The sequence below is a fragment of the Nematostella vectensis genome, chromosome 15, assembly GCF_932526225.1.
Source record: "Nematostella vectensis chromosome 15, jaNemVect1.1, whole genome shotgun sequence".
NCBI classification, from domain to species: domain Eukaryota; kingdom Metazoa; phylum Cnidaria; class Anthozoa; order Actiniaria; family Edwardsiidae; genus Nematostella; species Nematostella vectensis.
The window spans coordinates 928,528-948,632 of NC_064048.1; the positions used below are offsets into that span (position 1 = coordinate 928,528).

Sequence of the window (20,105 nt, forward strand, 5' to 3'; positions counted from 1 at the left end):
GTGGTGGTGGTGATGGCGATGGTGACATTGATGGTGATGGTGATGATGATGGTGACATTGATGGTGATGGCGATGGTGATGATTGTGGCGATGGCGATGACGATGGTGATGGAGATCGAGATGGTGATGGTGATGGTGATGGTGATGGAGATGGTGATGGAGATGGCGATGGTGATGGTGATGGAGATGGAGATGGCGATGGTGATGGCGATGGTGATGGTGATGGTGATGGTGATGGTGATGGAGATGGAGATGGTGATGGTGATGGTGATGGAGATGTTGATGGTGATGGCGATGGTGATGGTGACATTGATGTTGATGGTGATGGAGATGGAGACATTGATGGTGATGGTGATGGAGATGGAGATGTTGATGTTGATGTTGATGTTGATGTTGATGTTGATGTTGATGTTGATGTTGATGGTGATGGTGATGTTGATGTTGATGGTGATGGTGATGGTGATGGTGATGGTACTACTGACAACATTTCATTTCCTGCGACCATTGCTACGATGTTTCTTCGTTGCATGAGTAGCTACGCGAGAAGCTTGGCTTCTGCTCATATGTTGTGGTCATTGACATCAGAAGATCTTCCATGATTTTGAACCCCTACAATGTGTGAAAAAAGTGGTTCAAATGGGAACTTAATGTAATAACCTAGTCAGTTAAAAAATAAAAATGTAAATATAGTTCTTAGTATTGTATTTCAAAATAAAGACAGATTTCATTGAGACAATATAGATTTTGGCAAAACTAAAAGCAGGGCCCAAAATGTCAACATGACATCATATATCATGACCATTTTATGTACCACTTTTGACACTACATGAAAGTAGAAGTTTCTTGCTTGAAACTGTTTATATCATGTAAATATTCTTGTTTTGATAGTTCGCGTGGTAGCTCCGCTAATAGTGAGCATTCTTCTTCAGCACTTACCCTATCTGCCCCATGTTGAAAAAACCTTATGGTAAACAACTCCAGCATACCACCAAGAGTGGGGCCCAGTCCGCAGACAGTGACCTTCCCCGTCTGATCCATCACCGTCCTGTAACAGATACACAGTCAGCCTATATACCCTGATAAACGATGACCTGATATATTTAGTTTTAGTGCAGCGCACTGGGTCAACAATGTTGAGAGTTTAAACACCAAACATCATGGTGGTGATGATGATTGTGGTGGTTGTGGTGTTGTTTGTAGCGGTTGTGGTGATGATGATGGTGGTTGATGGTGATGATGATGGTGGTGTTGATGATGATGGTGTTGGTTGTGGTACTGATGGTGGTGGTTGTGCTGATGATAATGATGTTGTTGGTTGTTGTGTTGATTATGATGGTGGTTGTTGACGATAGGGTTGGTGGTTGTGGTGTTGATGATGGTGGTGGTGGTTGTGTCGTTGATGGTGGTTGTGGTGTTGATGATGATGGTGGTGGTTGTGGTGTTGATGATGGTGGTGGTTGTGGTGTTGATGATGATGGTGGTGGTCGTGGTATTGATGATGGTGGTGGTTGTGGTGTTGATGATGGTGGTGGTGGTTGTGGTGATGATGATGATGGTGGTGGTTGTGTCGTTGATGGTGGTTGTGGTGTTGATGATGGTGGTGGTGGTTGTGGTGTTGATGATGATGGTGGTGGTTGTGGTGTTGATGATGATGGTGGTGGTTGTGTCGTTGATGGTGGTTGTGGTGTTGATGATGGTGGTGGTGGTTGTGGTGTTGATGATGATGGTGGTGGTTGTGGTGATGATGATGGTGGTTGTGGTGTTGATGATGGTGGTGGTCATGGTGTTGATGATGATGGTGGTGGTTGTGGTGATGATGATGATGGTGGTGGTTGTGTCGTTGATGGTGGTTGTGGTGTTGATGATGGTGGTGGTGGTTGTGGTGTTGATGATGATGGTGGTGGTTGTGGTGATGATGATGATGGTGGTGGTTGTGGTGTTGATGATGATGGTGGTGGTTGTGTCGTTGATGGTGGTTGTGGTGTTGATGATGGTGGTGGTGGTTGTGGTGTTGATGATGATGGTGGTGGTTGTGGTGATGATGATGGTGGTTGTGGTGTTGATGATGGTGGTGGTCATGGTGTTGATGATGATGGTGGTGGTCGTGGTATTGATGATGGTGGTGGTTGTTGTGTTGTTGATGATGATGGTGGTGGTTGTGGTGTTGAGGATGATGGTGGTGGTTGTGTTGTTGATGATGATGGTGGTGGTCATGGTGTTGAGGATGGTGGTGGTTGGGGTGATGATGATGGTGGTTGTGGTGTTGTTGAGGATGATGGTGGTGGTGGTGGTGTTGAGGATGGCGGTGGTTGTTGTGATGATGATGGTGGTGTTGATGATGGTGGTGGTGGTTGTGGTGTTGATGATGATGGTGGTGGTTGTGGTGTTGATGATGGTGGTGGTGGTTGTGGTGATGATGATGATGGTGGTGGTTGTGGTGTTGATGATGATGGTGGTGGTTGTGTTGTTGATGATGATGGTGGTGGTTGTGGTGATGATGATGATGGTGGTGGTTGGGGTGATGATGATGGTGGTGGTGGTGGTGTTGAGGATGATGGTGGTGGTGGTGGTGTTGAGGATGGCGGTGGTTGTTGTGATGATGATGGTGGTGTTGATGATGGTGGTGGTGGTTGTGGTGTTGATGATGATGGTGGTGGTTGTGGTGTTGATGATGGTGGTGGTGGTTGTGGTGTTGATGATGATGGTGGTGGTTGTGTTGTTGATGATGATGGTGGTGGTTGTGGTGATGATGATGATGGTGGTGGTTGTGGTGTTGATGATGATGGTGGTGGTTGTGGTGTTGAGGATGGTGGTGGTTGTTGTGATGATGATGGTGGTGTTGATGATGGTGGTGGTGGTCGTGGTGTTGATGATGATGGTGGTGGTTGTGGTGTTGATGATGGTTGTGGTTGTGGTGATGATGACATTGTTGCAATGCTTTTCTTATTTCTTTTTTTTGTGAAAGGGGGAGAGGCTTGATAAGTTTTTTTATTGTGGGCCCTTAATTGAAGAAAAAGACTACAGGCGCCAACGAAGGGCTAAACCTCAAATCATCTGCAAAAATACTCTGCTTTCACGAAGGCATTCAACATACCATTTCAAACTTGAGTTTATTTAAATCCCTGATTTCATTGCCCCAAAACAGACCACCTAGTTATTCTAAAGCTGTCAGCAGTTTTTCTTGTCATACCATAAAAAACTTAGTATACAAACATTACACACCAGCTCCTGTTGTATTGCGATGGTGCATAGATGCTGAACTCTTCCAGCTTGGCCAGGGATGCACCAGTGACATTATAGCTGTGTAGTCTCATGTATTGCTTGTCATGGTTAATCCACATTTCCTCTTCTATTTCTATGTCATACGGCCAAAACTGGGTAAAAAAACCCTCAATTAAAATAGTACACCTACAACACTTTTAGAAACAAGTAACTACAGAAGGTGAAAAAATACACTTTGGATCAAGGTAGATTTCTTCTTAGAAGTCTTGCTATAATTGTGGTAACAAAATATAACCTTGGGAGATATTGATACTTTAAAAATAATTATACAAGTTGCAAGCTTGGGTAAATAACTTTTATGCTTTTATCATAGTATCATTTTATTAGTGAGAAACACACTTGGGAATACCAACTGGAAACAAAGTGGGAAACACATGGGAATAACAAATGCACACAAAGTAAGAAACACATGGGGATACCAAATGGACACAAAGTGGGAAACACATGGGAATACCAAATGGAAACAAAGTGGGAAACACATGGGAATACCAAATGCACACAAAGTAAGAAACACATGGGGATACCAAATGCACACAAAGTGGGAAACACATGGGAATACCAAATACACACAAAGTGGGAAACACAAAGGAAAACCAAATGCACACAAAGTAAGAAACACATGGGAATACCATATGGAAACAAAGTGGGAAACACATGGGAACACTAAATACACACAAAGTGGGAAACACATGGGAACACTAAATACACACAAAGTGGGAAACACATGGGAATACCAAATGCATACAAAGTGGATCACACATGGGAATACCAAATGCACACAAAGTGGGAAACACATGGGAATACCAAATGCACACAAAGTGGGAAACACATGGGAATACCAAATGCATACAAAGTGTGAAACACATGAGAATACCAAATAGACACAAAGTGGGAAACACATGGGAATACCAAATAGACACAAAGTGGGAAACACATGGGAACACTAAATGCACACAAAGTGGATCACACATGGGGATACCAAATGGAAACAAAGTGGGAAACACATGGGAATACCAAATAGACACAAAGTGGGAAACACATGGGAACACTAAATGCACACAAAGTGGATCACACATGGGAATACCAAATGCACACAAAGTGGGAAACACATGGGAATACCAAATGCACACAAAGTGGATCACACATGGGAATACCAAATGCACACAAAGTAGGAAACACATGGGCATACCAAATGCACATAAAGTGGGAAACACATAGGAATACCAAATGGAAACAAAGTGAGAAACACATGGGAATACCAAATGCACACAAAGTGGGAAACACATGGGAATACCAAATGCACACAAAGTGGGAAACACATGGGAATACCAAATAGACACAAAGTGGGAAACACATGGGAATACCAAATGCACACAAAGTAGGAAACACATGGGCATACCAAATGCACATAAAGTGGGAAACACATAGGAATACCAAATGGAAACAAAGTGAGAAACACATGGGAATACCAAATGCACACAAAGTGGGAAACACATGGGAATACCAAATGCACACAAAGTGGGAAACACATGGGAATACCAAATAGACACAAAGTGGGAAACACATGTGAATACCAAATGGACACAAAGTGGGAAACACATGGGAACACTAAATGTACACAAAGTGGGAAACACATAGGAATACCAAATGTACACAAAGTGGGAAACACATAGGAATACCAAATGGAAACAAAGTGGATAACACATGGGAACACTAAATACACACAAAGTGGGAAACACATGGGAATACCAAATGCACACAAAGTAGGAAACACATGGGCATACCAAATGCACATAAAGTGGGAAACACATGGGAATACCAAATGGAAACAAAGTGAGAAACACATGGGAATACCAAATGCACACAAAGTGGGAAACACATGGGAATACCAAATGCACACAAAGTGGGAAACACATGGGAATACCAAATGCACACAAAGTGGGAAACACATGGGAATACCAAATGCATACAAAGTGTGAAACACATGAGAATACCAAATAGACACAAAGTGGGAAACACATGGGAATACCAAATAGACACAAAGTGGGAAACACATGGGAACACTAAATGCACACAAAGTGGATCACACATGGGGATACCAAATGGAAACAAAGTGGGAAACACATGGGAATACCAAATAGACACAAAGTGGGAAACACATGGGAACACTAAATGCACACAAAGTGGATCACACATGGGAATACCAAATGCACACAAAGTGGGAAACACATGGGAATACCAAATGCACACAAAGTGGATCACACATGGGAATACCAAATGCACACAAAGTAGGAAACACATGGGCATACCAAATGCACATAAAGTGGGAAACACATGGGAATACCAAATGCACACAAAGTGGATAACACATGGGAACACTAAATACACACAAAGTGAAAAATACATGGGAATACCAAATGCATACAAAGTGTGAAACACATGGGAATACCAAATGGAAACAAAGTGGATAACACATGGGAACACTAAATACACACAAAGTGGGAAACACATGGGAATACCAAATGCACACAAAGTGGATAACACATGGAAACACTAAATACACACAAAGTGGGAAATACATGGGAATACCAAATGCATACAAAGTGTGAAACACATGGGAATACCAAATGGAAACAAAGTGGATAACACATGGGAACACCAAATACACACAAAGTGGGAAACACATGGGAATACCAAATGCACACAAAGTGGATAACACATGGGAACACCAAATACACACAAAGTGGGAAACACATGGGAATACCAAATGCACACAAAGTGGATAACACATGGGAACACTAAATACACACAAAGTGGGAAACACATGGGAATACCAAATGCACACAAAGTGGATAACACATGGGAACACTAAATACACACAAAGTGGGAAACACATGGGAATACCAAATGCATACAAAGTGTGAAACACATGGGAATACCAAATGGAAACAAAGTGGATAACACATGGGAACACCAAATACACACAAAGTGGGAAACACATGGGAATACCAAATGCACACAAAGTGGATAACACATGGGAATACCAAATGGAAACAAAGTGGGAAACACATGGGAATACCAAATAGACACAAAGTGGGAAACACATGGGAATACCAAATAGACACAAAGTGGGAAACACATGGGAATACCAAATGCACACAAAGTGGGAAACACATGGGAATACCAAATGGAAACAAAGTAGATAACACATGGGAATACCAAATGGAAACAAAGTGGGAAACACATGGGAATACCAAATAGACACAAAGTGTGAAACACATGGGAATACCAAATAGACACAAAGTGGAAAACACATGGGAATACCAAATGCACACAAAGTGGGAAACACATGGGAATACCAAATAGACACAAAGTGGGAAACACATGGGAATACCAAATGCACACAAAGTAGGAAACACATGGGCATACCAAATGCACATAAAGTGGGAAACACATAGGAATACCAAATGGACACAAAGTGGATAACACATGGGAATACCAAATGCACACAAAGTGGGAAACACATGGGAATACCAAATGCACACAAAGTGGGAAACACATGGGAATACCAAATGGAAACAAAGTGGGAAACACATGTGAATACCAAATAGACACAAAGTGGGAAACACATGGGAATACCAAATAGACAGAAAGTGGATAACACATGGGAATACCAAATGCACACAAAGTGGGAAACACATGTGAATACCAAATGGACACAAAGTGGGAAACACATGGGAATACCAAATAGACACAAAGTGGATAACACATGGGAATACCAAATGCACACAAAGTGGGAAACACATGTGAATACCAAATGGACACAAAGTGGGAAACACATGGGAATACCAAATAGACACAAAGTGGATAACACATGGGAACACCAAATGGACACAAAGTGGGAAACACATGGGAATACCAAATGCATACAAAGTGTGAAACACATGGGAATACCAAATGGAAACAAAGTGGATAACACATGGGAACACTAAATACACACAAAGTGGGAAACACATGGGAATACCAAATGCATACAAAGTGGATAACACATGGGAACACTAAATACACACAAAGTGGGAAACACATGGGAATACCAAATGCACACAAAGTGGGAAACACATGGGAATACCAAATGCACACAAAGAGGGAAACACATGGGGATACCAAATAGACACAAAGTGGGAAACACATGTGGGGATACCAAATGCACACAAAGTGGGAAACACATGGGAATACCAAATGGACACAAAGTGGGAAACACATGTGGGGATACCAAATGCACACAAAGTGGGAAACACATGGGAATACCAAATGGACACAAAGTACAAACACATGGGAATACCAAATGCACACAAAGTGGGAAACACATGGGAATAACAAATGCGCACAAAGTGGGAAACACATGGGAATACCAAATGCACACAAAGTGGGAAACACATGGGAATAACAAATGCGCACAAAGTGGGAAACACATGGGAATACCATCAGTTTAAACAGTTTAAATCAGTTTAAATCAGTTTAAAATTGCAAAAACAATTCCAATTCATAAAAAAGATTCAGCTAGCTGCATGGATAATTATAGACCAATCTCGCTGCTTTCAATTTTTAACAAAATCTTGGAGAAACTAATGTATAAAAGACTTATTGCCTTTATTAACAAATATAATATTCTCTATGACAAGCAATTTGGATTCCGAGAGCATCACACTACTTTTCATGCAACACTCCTAATTGTAGACAAAATTCAAAGGGCTATAGAGGAGGGCCAGTATTCCTGTGGGATATTTCTCGACTTCTCAAAAGCATTTGACACAGTTGATCATAAAATTCTTATTAGCAAACTTGCTCACTACGGAATTCGTGGAATTGCAAATGAATGGTTTTCATCATACTTGTCAAATAGAAGGCAATTTGTGTCAGTTAATAATTCAGAATCTGATGAAGTTGTCCTCACTCATGGAGTCCCACAGTGTTCAGTACTTGGCCCCCTCTTATTTCTTATTTATATCAATGACTTTCATAGATGCAGTAGTATATTTGATTTTCATATCTTTGCTGATGACACTAACCTATTTTACTCGAACAGTAGTTTGCTTGCTCTGGAATCCTGTATCAACGAAAATCTTCTTCATGTTTCTAGCTGGCTTGCTGCCAATAAGCTCTCTCTAAATATCGATAAAACAAACTTCATCATTTTTCATCCACCACAGAAAATCTCTAATTATACTCTAAGTATTAAGATAAATGGCAAATGCATCAAGAAAGAGAAGTACATCAAATATCTAGGCATATATATTGACTCCCATCTTAGCTGGAAATATCAGATACTTCATATAGCTAAAAAGATTAAACGTTGCATTGGTGTTCTCTCAAAAATAAGACATTATGTAAATATTTCAGTCCTAAAAATGCTTTACTATACATTATTATTTCCATTTCTAACTTACTCAGTTGTGACCTGGGGCAACACCTATGCAACTACTCTTAAGCCCCTTTTTATACTTCAGAAAAGGGCAATTAGAATATTAACTTTTTCTGATTTTAGGACCCCTTCAAATCCATTATTCTACCAACTTAGTCTCCTCAAACTTCATGACATAATCTATCTTAACAATGCACTGTTTATGTATGACTTCCATTCAGATCATTTGCCATCTGTCTTCAAATCATTTTTCACAAATATTAACAGGATACATCAATATAATACAAGACTTGCTAGTAGGAAGACTTATTACCTGCCTAAGATACGCACAAACTATGGCAAATTTAATATTCGCTTTCTTGGTGTAAAAATCTGGAACGATATTCAGGATGATTATAAATCTGAATCTCGCTCCAGTTTCAAGACACTAATGATCAGCTCTCTTTTAGATCGTTACAAAAGCTAACTCTATTATTGTTGTAATTTACAAACTCAAGATTCTCTCCTATATATAAATGATCCCTATAATCGACCTCCCCTTGCTTGTGCGTGTTTTGTTCTTGTGCGTGCATCTATTGTCGTCTGTTTTTCGTTTCTGTTTGTATTGATATTATATTGATGTATCATGTTGTTTACCCATGCAATTTTCCGCTTGACCTAGCCGCTTAAGCTTGATTAGCTATGCTATTTCTTAATGCGGATGGTGCCCAATTATAAAAATTATAATTATTTTTCTCCTTTTCTTATTTAATAAGTAATATCTGTATAATAGAGGGTGCTAATAAATATGTTGTTGTTGTTGTTGTTATACCAAATGCACACAAAGTGGGAAACACATGGGAATACCAAATGCACACAAAGTGGGAAACACATGGGAATACCAAATGCACACAAAGTGGGAAACACATGGGAATACCAAATGCACACAAAGTGGGAAACACATGGGAATACCAAATGCACATAAAGTGGGAAACACATGGGAATACCAAATGGAAACAAAGTGAGAAACACATGGGAATACCAAATGTACACAAAGTGGGAAACACGTGGGAATACCAAATGCACACAAAGTGGGAAACACATATGGGAATACCAAATGCACACAAAGTGGGAAACACATGGGAATACCAAATGGACACAAAGTGGGAAACACGTGGAAATACCAAATGCACACAAAGTGGGAAACACATATGGGAATACCAAATGCACACAAAGTGGGAAACACATGTGGGAATACCAAATGCACACAAAGTGGGAAACACATGGGAATACCAAATGGACACAAAGTAGAAACACATGGGAATACCAAATGCACAAAAAAGTGGGAAACACATGGGAACACTAAATACACACAAAGTGGGAAACACATGGGAATACCAAATGCACACAAAGTGGGAAACATATGGGAATACCAAATGGACACAAAGTAAGAAACACATGGGAATACCATATGGAAACAAAGTGGGAAACACATGGGAATACCAAATAGACACAAAGTAGAAACACATGGGAATACCAAATGCACACAAAGTGGATCACACATGGGAATACCAAATGGAAACAAAGTGGGAAACACATGGGGGCACCAAATGCACACAAAGTGGAAAACACATGGGAACACTAAATGCACACAAAGTGGGAAACACATGGGAATACCAAATGCACACAAAGTGGGAAACACATGGGAATACCAAATAGACACAAAGTAAGAAACACATGGGAATACCAAATGCACACAAAGTGGGAAACACATGGGAATACCAAATGCACACAAAGTGGATCACACATGGGAATACCAAATGGAAACAAAGTGGATAACACATGGGAACACTAAATACACACAATGTGGGAAACACATGGGAATTCCCAAATGGGAATACCAACGTGGGAATAAGTACAAGGGATACAAATTAGTATGTGAGAAGCAAAAGTTTGACAGACTAAATAACTACATACCTTTCTAAAAATTGAAGGCAGAACATTGACACATTTTCCTCGTCTGAGGTAATACTCCTCGCCACTATTGGCATCTATATACCACACATGAGTGATATTGGATGATACCCATATTGCCACTATTGGCATTTTATATCACACATTAGTGAAATTTAATAATTTCTTCCAACTATTGGCATCTAATATACCACATGTTTTTATAATACCTCAGCTATCAGTATCTAATTTATTATATAACACACATGAGTAGTATTTGATCATTCCTTCCCACAATTGGCATTTATTATCACACATGTGATAATTAATAACACTTATCAGAAAAATAGAATCTGATGATGCTGATTGAATGATCATGCATCTGCATGTGGCAGTTATTAATTTCTATGATAACTGAAGGCTGTGCTGATCACATACCTCTGGTGCATTCCAAAATTGCCACAGACGTCACATTCTTGTCCTTGCCACAGCTATACTGCAATACCCAAAAAAACAAGGTTTTACCTCTCAGGATTAAAAAAAGGAAAACAAACTCAAATGTCATGAATCAGCACAGGGTGCGGCACACCCCTTGGTGGCCAAAAAATGGGTCATTTCTTATTAAGGAATCTTCAACTACTATGCTTTTTACATATGATACCTATGACTGCGCCTCCCCCCCTCCCCCCCCCCCTCTCTCCTCCCTTCACCAATCCTGGGAATGTGCCTGTCAGACACAAGCAAACAAAGGCGCGAAATAATTCTACACAGATAAGTGAGCTGCTAGAAACAAACAGGAGAAAAATCCTGACAGCAAAATACACGCGCATCCCCCTAAAAAGAGAAAGTGATATTTTCTTTATTTCCTCCCCTGTGAACAAATCTTTGCTAGAAGCGTCGGGCCAATATCAAACATCAATTTCAAACGTAATGCAATCGGAATAGTAGCTGAATTCGGTATTCAGCTAACGCAAGCTTGAGAAATATAAAATTTGAAGCAATTACTGTTTTTATTTGCTGAGCATGAAACAAGGCACGCTTCTAATTTAACTTATATCATGAAGGGAAATGTTCACACCACGCTAGCGTTAGAGCGCGCAATGATTTAGCAAAAATCTTACCTTTTGGAAATATGCCCTTACCACCGTCTCGAAGGGATATTTGAATAAATAGTGAAACTCCAAAGAACGCATTTCCGAGAGTCTACATCGCAAGAACACTCAAGGAAAAGTCTGGCATAATACAGACAATCTGATTGGTTTATCCAAATATTTTAATTCAACCAAAATATTTGACCAATCAAAAAGTACAAGAGAAAGACATGTCAAAATGGCGGACGGACTGTTGGAGATGACAAAGCACAAACGGAAAAACCTTGAAACTCCTAACTTAGGGTCTGTTTGCAAAGGTACAGGACATCATGTTACATTTATATGAATTTAGTATTTATATAGCGCTTATGCGGTGTCGACTATGTTAATATATATTAAGAATCGATGATCCTGGACTAGAGCTGTGGTCTGTGGAACACAATCTTTTTTTCTAGTAAGCCATCTATGCCTCGACCGGGATCGGGCCACTTGCGATTTTAACGAAGCTTTTGAAATTATTTACTATCCAATTGCGACGTATTGTCAGTTTACTCATAGGTCCAGTCATTTTAACCCAAAAGTTATGGCAACCCGGAATAATTCACTATCCTGCAAAATTATAACCGGTATGTACAGAGGTTTCAATCGATTCACAAGACCTTTTTCATGTGAATTCAATGCCTGTGTACCCCCTCCCCTAGTCCAAACCTGCAACGCAGGAAAGAGGGTCCAGTATTTATTGCATGCGCATGCGCGAAAATCACCAGATATATGCTGTGTGGCCTGGTTGTTTAGTTCAAGATGACTGCAAAAGGGACAAGCGAGGGTTTATTTCAGAAATAATATGCTAATTTTGGTTGTGGATAAATACTTGATTGTCAATCTTTTCTGAGAACAAGACAAATGATAATTAGAGTCAGAAAAAGTTATGAATCCATGAGCTTTTCAGTTTTCATTATTTTCTTACGCGCGCTTTAGTACAATAGCTTCATTTCAACAAGCACACATTTTTTAAAAATTTGATTTTCAGTCACATTTTATCACGTCTTTATAGAAAACAAGTCCCAAGCAGTTTGCTGTTATTCCTTCACATCTATAAAACTTTCTTTCAACTTATTTTGGAGCTCTGCACTCTACAAGGTATTGCAGGAATTGACTCACCTCTAGGCATTTTGTTATTGCACACGCTCATATTTCAATTTTTGCCACTGATTGGTCCATGTTCATGCATGCGCATGCAATAAATACTGAACCCTCTTTCTTGCGAGCCAGAATGTCGAGCACAAAGAGAGTCCCACGTCAGGACTACCCCTCCCCCAGAAAATGGTGGCTAAACACCTGTTACATTTCCTGTAGGTATTACATCATTGCTAATTACTGAAATTGCAGCAATTATTTTGATCACCTTATTTCTTTTCATAGTGCGACTTGTGCGTTCCATAAAGGGAGAGTGTCTTGAAGAAAATGAAAAAACCATAACCATTGGAGAAGGTACATATTAATACTTGAAATTTCCACCTATGGGAGGATGCAATGGTTTTAGTTTTAATGCCTAGAGTAATCAATTGATCAAACCAATAATAAATGAAAACCATTAAAGCAGCAATCGCACCAGTTTTCTTCCCGTCGGACCAATGAAAACCTCAACCAATAAAAGTCAAAAGAATCTTTTAGAATCTGCTCTATCTAACAGGCCATCTGCTCTAAATTATCAGTCGCACGCTCAAATAAACTTTAAAAAAACAATGTTTTTTTAAATATTTTTTTTGTTTTTCTTTAAATTGGAAAACATGACCTGAAGTAAATTTGTTATATTGCCCCTTTAACCTACATTAGTTGATACTTAGTGATGGTTTTGTTAAATAATTAACATTATTTTAGCGATTTTTATTGAATTCATCTAAGCGCAATCCTCACCAAAATCTTTAATGTTGTTGTGTAAAATTGTACAAATTTAAATTCTGGTTGTTGTGTGTAATTACTGTGTATTTCCCAGGTAACTGTGATTGGTCAGAAATGATAGATAGTTGCTTGGAATCCATGCACGCTGGGGAAACATGCACTGTTGAGGAAAGGCACCCACTGGAGAAAGATGAAACTTTACACCTTGAGCTCTTATCTTTCGAGAGGGTATGTAATCAGGTGTATCATGTACATGTACAAGGCGTAAATACAAAAGTAATGGCGGCACCACACTAGCAAGTCTCGATCCATGCAAGGGTGCATGGGTAACTATGATAACCGCTGACCACCAGATATGAAGTGCTTGGAAATAACAATTACAGTACACAATAAAAAATCACTAAATGATGATTATGCTAATTTAATAATGTTTTACATGAAGCACCTGATCAGCCATAATCTTTGTTTATTTGGCTCATGGATAACATACTGAAATATAATTATATAATTAATAATATAATTATAACAATCTATTACCGACAACTAATAGACCTTTTTAATATTTTTTTATTTCTCATTTATTTATATAACCCAGTTACACCAAGGCAATTTGTAAATAGCTTACACTTGGCATTGAATATTATTAACCCATAAAACTTAGTTTGGCTTGAGGGGCCTTATATTGAATATCTATCTAATACTAACTATCTTTCTGTTTGTTTTCTTTTTCAGGCAAAGGATGTTTGGAGACTTTCAGCATCAGAGCTGCTTCAACTTGCGGAATATCACAAAGTAAAGGGCACAGAATTCTTTAAAGTGAGTATTATATACTGAAATAGCAATAATTCAGAAAATCACCATCAAACTTCACCTTGCTCCTACTCCTATTGTGGTTGCCTGCAGTAGTAGCGTTGGGTACAGCTAGATCACTGGGTTATGTGTCCTCAATAAATTAGTGTCATTCCTAGCATAATTGGCTTGTAAGCCTTGTATTGCCAGGGCTTCACTTCAAACTCTAGCTTCAAGATGTTTACTTGGTTTTGATGTTTTAAACAGTTATATGAATACACAATTGTTATCTGTCAAGGACAATATCACCAGTGTTCAGAGCATGTATTGTCTAGCATCATTGTCAAGACAGTACTGCTATTAGCATAACCATTTTAATGTTCTTGACCAGGGGTTTCAGGTATCAATGAACCATTTTAAAACATGATGTTATGTGCAAGTGGATTTTTAGTTCGTTTCTGTGCAAACTCTTATTTGAAATGGGGTAATACAGAGCCACCATCTTGAAAGAGCTATGGAACAGATCTAAAAGTTACAGGGTTAGCTGCAAGCTTCAGCTTTTACAGTTTTTCTCCTAATATTTCTACTACTTTCACTTACAATGCATGCTATATATACCCCCCCCCCCCGCCTCTTAAGCCCTGGCTCCACCTTCTTGGTGCATCTATTGATTGTGTTCAGAATATGACATAATAGATAACAGTTATGTTGTCTTTAGACGGGTAATTGGTTGTGTGCAGCTAGATGCTATAGCAGAGCAGCAAAGATGTTGATAATCTCACAATATGACCTACAAGATGAACAGAAAACAAACTATGGTATAATTCTTACCTATACACCTATTTCTAAATAGTAATTAAATACTTATTCCAGTGACTCCTTTGAATTTTCCTGAATATAACTTTCACAAAAAGATTCATAGGGCAATCAAATTATTTTGACAAATGTTATGTGTTAAAATGTATGAGATGTTTTATAGCACAGTACCAACATTAAGGGTGTCATCAGAGTCAGCTGCTTTCTTTGTCACAAGTAAAACATTACCAAGATTGAACAAGGAAGTCTTTAATAATACGATTTTGGGCAAGGCAAACCTGCCTTAGGCAAGTTAGTTGACTCTATTTACCAAAAGGTTGGGAGAATTTATTCATTGTGACCATCTTTGCCTAGGTATCACAGAAATTGATGTAATCCAACACATCTAGAAGACTAAAACAGTAGGATCTTTTGAGCATTATGCGCTCTGGGCATCTGCAAAAAATACCAAAAAGAAAAATGTAACACAAATCAGAGGACCAAAGCTAATCTGATGAATCCACCCAGTTTTTTTATTAAAGTCACTGAAATTCTCATAAAAAGACATGTTAGTATTTGAGTAGAATTTGCGACTGGAACTTAGAAGTCACGTGACTTTTTGAAGTGGCAAATAGTAGTAAACGCTGATTAAGTTGCTTTTTGTTGTTGTTATTTGTCCACTAAAAGCCTGAGAGCATGCAAGAACTTGCTACCCGAAAATTCATGTGTTCTGTTAGGCCATGTCGCCTATTGTGCACATGAGAATACCCAAATACAGTCAAATGTGGTGATCCAATAACAATAACATAATAAAATTGATTTTTAGCGTTCCCTTCCATTTGAACAGATCAGCTCAGGAATGCTTGCTATTTGAATCTTGCTGCGTGTCAGGGAAAACTCCACCAAAACGAGCATGTCATTGCCAACTGCTCCAAGGTAAGATAGAGAAGAAACGGTGAGATAAACAAATGATAGATGATACCATTGTTTCTTCTAACAATTGTCATACTCTCTAAAGAATGTTGATCACATAGACAAGAAGAAATCTGTCAACTTACTGCCACTGCCTCACAGCTCGACCAATACTTTTATATTAGCACCAGCTAGCATCAGTGCTCTGCCAAGAACCTCCCTTAGCGGTTATTCAAATGCTCTGAAAAAGCGTTCCCACCAGCTCGTCTGTAAGGCGAATGTTCAGTCGTAAAATTTATTCCCGGGGATACTCCCATAATAACAGACCGGGGTGATAGTCGGTAAAATTTTAACCTTTTTATTCTTTAATTTTTTCACTTTGGGTGTGGTCAACAGCAATTCCTATGATAGTCCATAAGAAGTGGTCGAAGCAATTTCTAACTCTAAACACTAAGAGACTTGATTCCTCTTGACGTGACTTCACTTGCAACACTATCTAGATCTAACTCATTCCAAACAGTTCTCACAGCCTTGGCGTTATCAGATCATATTGTATTACACATACCGCGGCGATGGTCAAGAATTCATCCGCAGACACGCCATTCATAGGCTCCAAGTGAAGAATTCTTGAGAATGCACCGGCATACTTACGTCCAGTGTTTTCTTGCCTTTCTTTATGTACCGAGGGCCTCCAAAATCAACACCAACATGTACAGACGGCAAAAACGGCGATACTCTTTCGGTAGAGGACCCATCTTCTGACTGCATGCTTCTTCTGCTTTTGACATATGTCTGCTTTCGTAACTTTTGAATTCCATAACAATGTTCTTCCTTGAAGGCAGTAAGGATTATTCCTATCGGTGATGATTAAGATGACTGGCGCTGATCCCTCATTTGCTGAGGGGGGAGGATTGCGCAATCATAGATACCATATGAAAGAAGTATATTATTTGATGATTGATAATGGTCATAATGATGAGGGTTCTGCTGCTTTCAGGTTCTGCAGAGTGAAGATACAAACATAAAGGCCCTATATCGCCGAGCTCAGGTAAGAGAAACATGACAGGATGGAAGGGAGTAAGGTGCCATTCAACCCTAATTCTGATACTCATACTCTCCCACTCTAATGTTTGTTTGTCCTAGGCCTATTTGGAGTTGGACGAGATTGACAAATCAAGAGAGGACATCGAAAAGGTACACAAAACTACGCGAAAGATAAATAATTTAAGTTAAAGTATTGTCTTCTAGCTAAATCCTAGGTGAAAAAAGTTAAAAAAATGTTTCGCTTCAGTTTTTGAATAGCGACCTCCAAAAGGTGATTTATGTTTGATCGGATTTCAGATACTGTCTTCAATAAAAAATGATAATATTTTGCTGTACCAGGGCCACATATTTCCAGCAATTGACCATGTTGTAATTTTGTATCAATTTAATTGCCTATACAGTGTTCTCTAGCCGTATTAATCAATTCGTTAAAAAAAACTGGTATGCATAATGTTTTCCCTGAAAAATTGAGTGATTTTTTTTGAAGGCGCTGCAAGTGGATCCAGGTAACACCGCGGTTCGAGATTTAATGTCTACTCTCAAACAAAAGAAGCGGACTCAGGACGCAGTCTTGACGCGAGCATTAGCTCCAATGTTCCGTAGCGATGCACAAAACACACAGTGATGTCGTCCTGCGCTTCAAGACGAAGTCTCCCCTTTCTCCTGGACGCGGTGATCTCTTTACAAGACGCGGTGATGTCTACACAAGACGCGGAAATGTCTACACAAGACGCGGTAATGTCTTTACAAGACGCGGTGATGTCTACACAAGACGTGGTGATGTCTACACAAGACGCGGTGATGTCTACACAAGACGCGGTGATGTCTATGCAGACGGGGTGATGTCTATGCAGACGGGGTGATGTCTATACAAGACGCGGTGATGTCTATGCAGACGGGGTGATGTCTACACAAGACGCGGTGATGTCTACACAAGACGCGGTGATGTCTACACAAGACGCGGTGATGTCTACACAAGACGCGGTGATGTCTACACAAGACGCGGTGATGTCTATGCAGACGGGGTGATGTCTACACAAGACGCGATGATGTCTACACAAGACGCGGTGATGTCTACACAAGACGCGGTGATGTCTACACAAGACGCGGTGATGTCTACACAAGACGCGGTGATGTCTACACAAGACGCGGTGATGTCTACACAAGACGCGGTGATGTCTATGCAGACGGGGTGATGTCTACACAAGACGCGGTGATGTCTACACAAGACGCGGTGATGTCTATGCAGACGGGGTGATGTCTATGCAGACGGGGTGATGTCTACACAAGACGCGGTGATGTCTACACAAGACGCGATGATGTCTACACAAGACGCGGTGATGTCTACACAAGACGCGGTGATGTCTACACAAGACGCGGTGATGTCTACACAAGACGCGGTGATGTCTACACAAGACGCGGTGATGTCTACACAAGACGCGGTGATGTCTACACAAGACGCGGTGATGTCTACACAAGACGCGGTGATGTCTATACAAGACGCGGTGATGTCTATGCAGACGGGGTGATGTCTACACAAGACGTGATGATGTCTACACAAGACACGGTGATGTCTACACAAGACGTGGTAATGTATACAAAAAACGCGGCGATGTCTATGCAGACGCGTTGATGTCTACACAAGACGCGGTGATGTCAACACAAGACGCGTTGATGTCTATTGAAGACGCGATGACATCTTTACAAGACGCGGTGATGTGTATACAAAACGCGGTGATGTCTACACAAGACGCGGTGATGTCTACACAAGACGCGGTGATGTCTACACAAGACGTGGTAATGTTTACACAAGACGCGATGATGTCTCCATAAGACGCGGTGATGTCTACACAAGACGAAGTAATGTTTACACAAGACGAAGTAATGTTTACACGAGACGCGATGATGTCTCCATAAGACGCGGTGATGTCTCTACAAGACGCGGTGATGTCTATACAAGACGCGGTGATACGATAGATAGAAACATTTTTAGATGGACAACTCTAGGAATGATATTTATTTTGGTTTAAAATATGAAATTTGAATTCAGCGCTCTGGGGCCGGTTACACAAAGCCTGGATAAGTTATCCGCCGGATAGGCGCTAACCGCCGGATAAAATAAAGTAGCGTTGCACAAAGCCTGGATAGAAGTCTGCATAACTATCCGCTGAATAGCCATCATTACCACTAAATGGCTTCCTGTTTCCATGGTAAATATGCAGAGCGCGCGCTGTTTTTCCTACAAACAAAATGGCGACCGTTGAAAGAGCTACTAAAGATGTCAGAAAACAAACATTTTATCGAGGCAAAGTGCATGTAAATCATGGAATGATCACAGGAGATAGTGTTTAGCTTCTTCCACTCTTTTGGAGTCACATTTCTCGACAGAACGGACGATATAGTTTGATTTCAGTCCTGCCAAAGCTGCATGTAAGTTCGTAGTTCATTGTAAATTTACCAACAGTAAAATTCGACGTTTGCACGTGTTTCAACTTTCACTGCGTCTAAAACTAATCTTAATTCTGACAAATAATGTCGAAAACAAGACGCCATTTTGTTTTTTCTTCACATTTATTCGGTGGATAAGATTTTATCCGACCTTTATCATCCGGATAACTTTAACCGCTGGATAACTTTTATTCGGGCTTTGTGCAATCGAATCACGCCACTCGCATAACTTTTATACGCTGGATAAGGATTTAACCGGTGGATAAGACTTATTCAGGCTTTGTACAACCGGCCCCAGAGCCATTGTCCTGACATGTTGACTCATTGACGGCTGATTGATAACTGATTGTTCTTGAGCCCGGGGGTGGGAGGAGCTTTCCCTTTTATAGCGGAACCTCGTGTTTTCGGCGGAAACCCCAACTGACAAAGGAATCTGTTAGAATCTGCGCTATTTAATAGGCCATCCGCCCTCAATTATCAGTGGCATC

At 40.0% G+C, this 20,105-nt stretch overlaps 2 protein-coding genes across 2 annotated transcripts; one reads left to right on the plus strand and one right to left on the minus strand.

The window, feature by feature from the left end:
* Positions 1 to 383: 383 nt before the first annotated feature.
* On the minus strand, positions 384 to 11,890 carry LOC5513497 (PRELI domain-containing protein 2). Its single transcript, XM_048722795.1, has 6 exons — positions 11,758 to 11,890; positions 11,075 to 11,132; positions 10,661 to 10,734; positions 3,223 to 3,374; positions 937 to 1,045; positions 384 to 609 (listed from the first exon to the last, which is right to left on the minus strand). The coding sequence occupies exons 1-6, from the start codon at positions 11,827 to 11,829 to the stop codon at positions 508 to 510; spliced, it is 567 nt and encodes a 188-aa protein (XP_048578752.1). The 5' UTR covers positions 11,830 to 11,890; the 3' UTR covers positions 384 to 507.
* Positions 11,891 to 11,945: 55 nt separating this feature from the next.
* LOC116618850 (FK506-binding protein-like) lies at positions 11,946 to 18,588 on the plus strand. The gene is made up of 9 exons (XM_032382977.2): positions 11,946 to 12,044; positions 13,150 to 13,218; positions 13,724 to 13,857; positions 14,362 to 14,445; positions 15,137 to 15,236; positions 16,061 to 16,149; positions 17,123 to 17,173; positions 17,269 to 17,319; positions 17,657 to 18,588. Exons 1-9 carry the CDS (start codon positions 11,966 to 11,968, stop codon positions 17,792 to 17,794), a joined length of 795 nt encoding a protein of 264 aa, XP_032238868.2. The 5' UTR covers positions 11,946 to 11,965; the 3' UTR covers positions 17,795 to 18,588.
* The last annotated feature ends 1,517 nt before the right edge of the window (positions 18,589 to 20,105 follow it).